The sequence below is a fragment of the Sphaeroforma arctica genome (genome assembly GCF_001186125.1).
Source record: "Sphaeroforma arctica JP610 unplaced genomic scaffold supercont1.11, whole genome shotgun sequence".
In the NCBI taxonomy this organism is placed as follows: Eukaryota; class Ichthyosporea; order Ichthyophonida; genus Sphaeroforma; species Sphaeroforma arctica.
In genome coordinates this window covers 183562-188981 of record NW_014040547.1, presented here as the reverse complement: position 1 = coordinate 188981, position 5420 = coordinate 183562, and the positions used below count along the sequence as shown (strand labels likewise).

Below are 5420 nucleotides of genomic sequence, written 5' to 3'. Positions count from 1 at the left end.
TATATATATATATATATATATATATATATATATATATATATATATATATATATATATATATATATATATATATATANAATATATATATATATATATATATATAGTAAGATATTAGAAAGTCGTATTTGAATGCGTGCGCCTTGGAGATTCCTAGTGCAGAACAAGAACGTTTATCTTGGCGTATACGTTGGGGTGCGCGTGTGCGTGGCGTGTGATGTCTTTTAGATGCATGCCATGCCACCCACAACACTCTATCACGTAAGCACACAAGTAAAAACGTAAGCACACAAGTATAACGCAAGCTCGCCCGCACAGCCCACAGTAGGTACACTCAATCCGTACAGTGGATAATGTATTTTTTGTCACCATCTCTGCCTGCGCTCACTACACCCTCCCGTTGTCTGTGTGCTGCCACGCGTGCTTCACCCTCTCTGTGCGCTTCGCCACAGTGTTTCGTTTGTCACCATCTCTGCCTGCGCTCATTACACCCTCCCGTTCTCTGTGTGCTTCCCCACAGTGTTTCAGAGTGGCAGAAACAGGCCAAGAACGAGTGCCCTTTCTGTCGGAAGGAGATGAGAGAGCTGCAATCGGTAAGTCTGTGGCCCATCCCCTAACAAGTGTGAGGGGTTTAAGCTAGTTCATGTTGTCATGAGGTTTAAACTAGTTCATGTTGTCAAGGGGTTTTAACTAGTTCATGTTGTCATAGGGTTTAAACATGTTGTCATGGGGTTTAAACTAGTTCATGTTGTCATGGGGTTTAAACTAGTTCATGTTGTCATGGGGTGTAAACTAGTTCATGTTGTCATGGGGTTTAAACTAGTTCATGTTGTCATGGGGTTTAAACTAGTTCATGTTGTCATGGGGTTTAAACTAGTTCATGTTGTCATGGGGTTTAAACTAGTTCATGTTTTCATGGGGTTTAAACTAGTTCATGTTTTCATAGGGTTTAAACTAGTTCATGTTTTCATAGGGTTTAAACTAGTTCATGTTTTCATAGGGTTTAAACTAGTTCATGTTGTCATGTGATCAGATGAGATGGCAAAGTGCGCTCTGGTTTATTCGTTCTTGTTTATCTGTCGCAGTCATGAGGTGAGCGGGTGGGGTGGGGATTTTTTTTCGCCCGTTGGGGGGGGGTTTCACTCAAGGCTTGTACTAGTCTGTACGCTTCGCACACGTTACAATATATCACTTGGCGTAGATGTTTGTATACCTCTGTGAGCTGTGTGCAGTCTCCTCGGCTCCACCAAGCACGCCTGATAGTGGGCTACGCGAGTCACTCACACAGCACACCACTGTATGGCACAGGTGGTAGTAGACCCCTACCGAAGAAACTCTTTAGCGCAGAAGGAAAACAACGGACTGTCCAAGAAGAAATCAATTGCACTTGCAATCAACACATCGTCACTCTTACCAGTGGCTATCGAAGAAGAGGTATGTTCTGCTGCGTTGTTTGTCGTATTATATATATATATAAATAACATATATATATATATATATATATGTATATGTATATATATATATTTATGTATGTATGTATGTATATATTTATATATATATATATGTGTGTGTGTGTGTATGTATGTATGTATGTATATATATGTATGTGTGTGTGTGTATATTTATGCGTGTATGTATGTATGTATATGTATGTGCATTCGCTGCGTGTTGGTAGTGTTCCTGTATATTCGAGACTGCTTTATATCCTGTGGCAGTTATGTCGTATATTCCAAGGTGCTATATGAGATGTGTTTTATCACAGCGGGGTAGTCCTCCTAAATCTCTTCTATTCTACGCCACTAAATGACATGGATGTATCGTCCATCTATGAAACCGGGTGTCCATGATGTTAGTGTATAAGCATCACTACTAACAACGGTAAACCCTAAAACCCTAAAGCACACCAATCACATGCCCACCCTCCCAACACACCGTGTGTCCGCCAACCCCGTCGCATGCACAACAGGTGTATTCTACGTCGAATGGCTTATGCACGCTAGTACATTATATACACCAACCGTATGTACGTTATATATAACAGTATAGCAATAGCACACATCAAGAGTATCTATCTGTGCACTAATACACATGTGTGCATAACCGTAGGCTCCTCCGCCGCGGCCCGCGAAGTCGCCGATAGCCAACCGATCTGGCAGATCATCATTGCAGCCTATAGACGCATCCACACTTCAAGCAAAGTATGTCCTTTCCAGAACAGACTGTGTATGTATGTACGAATGTATGTATGCACGTATGTATGTTTGTATGTATGTATGCACGTATGTATGTATGTATGTATGTATGGTCGTATGTATGCACGCCTATGTATCTATGTATCTATGTATCTATGTATCTATGTATGTATCTATGTATATATGTATGTACGTATGTATATATGTATATTTGTTTGTGTGTATGTATATATGTATGTATGTACGTATGTATATATGTATATTTGTTTGTGTGTATGTATATATGTATGTATGTATGAGTGCAAGTAGTGTACTTCTGAGAACCGACAAAGTATATGTGAGCGCAGGGAGTGTCTATTACCGGCCACACAACGTACGTGTGCACAGGTAATTAGTTTGTGAGAACGTGCGGTGTGTTTGGGAGGGTATCCCAACATAACGAGTGTTTCGGAACAACTGAGCATGCATAGGAACAAAGAAGACGATGAACGTCAAACATCAGTGATGCATATTATATAGTAGTGTAAGCTGGCATGTGCTATGCTTCAACCGGATTTCATATACCATAGTCACCACAACGACTGTTTTCAACTGATAAGTGGTATCGGTCCAAACCAGACTATGCCTTGGCAGCTTACTCGTAAGACAAACGCGTCATTGAAAGGACTTTTACTTCTACTTCTACTGCTACTTCTACTTTCTGCTCAAATTTTTACGTATATATATACGGATACGTATACATATACATGTTCATATACATATATATATACATATACACACATATATACTTACACATATACATACTTCTACTTCTACTTCTACTTATACTTATACTTATACTTATACTTATACTTCTAGTATGGTTATACTTCTACTTCTACTTAAACATTTTTATACATATCCGTGTTCTTAAACTTTAGTACTTATACATGCCTATACTTCTACTTTTACGTAGTAAACTTATATATATATATGTATATGTTTGTGCGTATACATCTATGAACATGTTAGCAAGCAGAAACCATACCTGGTTTTCCTACTGCAAGTGATTAACACATGTCGTATGCTATCTCTCTCAACCACCTGTGCACGTGTGTATTATAGGCACTCACTCACGTTCAACAATAGCGTGGAGTTCTCGGGGGCTTCCGCCGATCGGACGCACTCGCCCCCCACCACACCCTTACCAAGAATACCCGCTAGAGGCGACCCACACCCCACATTCGATAGAAGGGACATAGACAGTACACATAGTGCAGAAGCGACTCATATATCAGCCATACGAGAGCTGTCCTTACCTGTGGAGGGGACCGCACTGATAATGGCGGGTGTCTTACCTACACGCCCCTCTGATAGGCGGGCATCGCACAACCCCGATATATCGGGTTTACAGATTAGTGTTACGGATAGTGCAGAGCAAACACAGGTGGCTAGACAGCCGTCGTTGCCTGTGCCGCGGTATGAACAATTACCTGATAGCGGAGAATAAAGCTCAACTCACCCTTACGGTTCTCCTTGCACGTATCTAGAGCACCCTGTTGTTTTCAGTGAGCTTTTGCCACTTATGGCCATAGAATGGACTGCATGTATACTATCTTAGACGTGAGTGTGTTGTGTCGGACTTCGCTCGTCTGTTGTTGCTTGTCGTGCTGTGGCATCGTATTGGTGTGATCGGACTTATTGATGGGACAATTCCAAGTCTTATATATATATATATATATTTATAGTGATTGGAGGATAGTGACCATTTCACTGCGCTTACTTCTCATTAATTCGTATTCGCAGAGAATATTTGATTGACCACATTCTCTCACATTCTCTGGTTGTCCGGAAGGGAGGATCACTTGATATCTATCACATACGTACTGATTTATTCGTATTTGCGTGGACTCCTATATGCACATCAAGGCTCCTATCAGTCTGAAGTGCGTATACTACTATCAGGATAACAGGGACAGGCAGGGGCGCTCGTTTTTGGTGTAGCTTCTGAGATATTGGAACTCTGTTGCCTTATTAAGTACAGACTTTAGCAATACGAGAATTTAGGCTGACTAACACACGCTACACAACGTTGACGGGTTACCTGTGACTATGGAAATACATGCATAACATATACGCGATAGTATTGATATTATATTGACAAGTACAAGCGAGTTCACGCACACATACGCGCGCGTGTGTTGCCCTGGGCACCAATGGTGCATCTCTGGGTGTGCCCAACTTGGAGCCTCTGACAATTTTAAAAGTATACGCTTTCAACTACAGCCGGCTATACTATTCTGGTGTATAGAAGAACCCGCAGTCCCATCGCATGTGTGTCATGCCGGGCTCTGGGCAATTCTCCGATACATCCCACCCTACACTGTCTAGTTACTGTTGTTGATAGTACCATCACTCCCATGCACCTTTCGCTAGTCACCTGCAATCAGCATACCGTTGCTGTGCACGTTTACCTACATTCTTGTTCTACGTTTAACCTACATTCTTATTCTACGTTTACCCGAATTCTTTTTATATAATTGTCTACATTCTTGTTCCAAAATTACCTACATTCATATCTTAAGTTTACCTACATTCTTATTCTACGTTCACTATATTCTTATTCTACGTTTACCTGCATTCTTTCCAAGTTTACTTACATTTTCATTCTACGTTTACCTGTATTTTTATTCTACGTTTACCTTCATTCTTATTCTACGTTTACGTACAATCTTATTCCACATTTACCTACCAATATTTTTATACGTTTACCTACACTCTATTCTACATTCACAATCTTGTTCTACGTTCACCTACATTCTTGTCCTACGTTCACCTACATTCTTTCTAAGTTTACCTACATTTTTATTCTACGTTTGCGTATATTTTTTATCTTACGTTTACCTTCATTCTTATTCTATGTTTACCTACATTCTTATCCGATGTTTACCTACATTCTTATTCCACGTTTACCTGCATTATTTTTCAATGTTTACCTACATTCTTATTCTACGTTTTTATTCTACGTTTACCTACATTCTTTTTCTACGTTCACCTGCATTCTTATTCTACGATTACCTACATTCTTATTCTACGTTTACCTACATTCTTATTCTACGTTTTCCTACGTTTTTATTCTTCGTTTACCTACATTTTTTTCTACGTTTACCTACATTCTTGTTCTACATTTACATACATTCTTATTCTACGTTTACCTGCATTCTGTTTCTACATTCACCTACATTCTTATTG

At 39.9% G+C, this 5420-nt stretch overlaps 1 protein-coding gene across 1 annotated transcript in view; it reads left to right on the top strand.

Annotated features, from left to right (window-relative positions):
- SARC_00396 (hypothetical protein) overlaps positions 1-3698 on the top strand; it is a gene marked incomplete at its 5' end in the record, with an annotated part of 11570 nt that extends 7872 nt beyond the window's left edge. The window contains 4 exons of the mRNA XM_014305938.1: positions 518-590; positions 1306-1431; positions 2104-2195; positions 3294-3698. Coding sequence (XP_014161413.1) covers positions 518-590; positions 1306-1431; positions 2104-2195; positions 3294-3678 — 676 coding nt within the window. The 3' untranslated portion in view covers positions 3679-3698. The remainder of the gene's footprint in view (positions 1-517; positions 591-1305; positions 1432-2103; positions 2196-3293) is intronic.
- Between the last annotated feature and the right edge of the window lie 1722 nt (positions 3699-5420).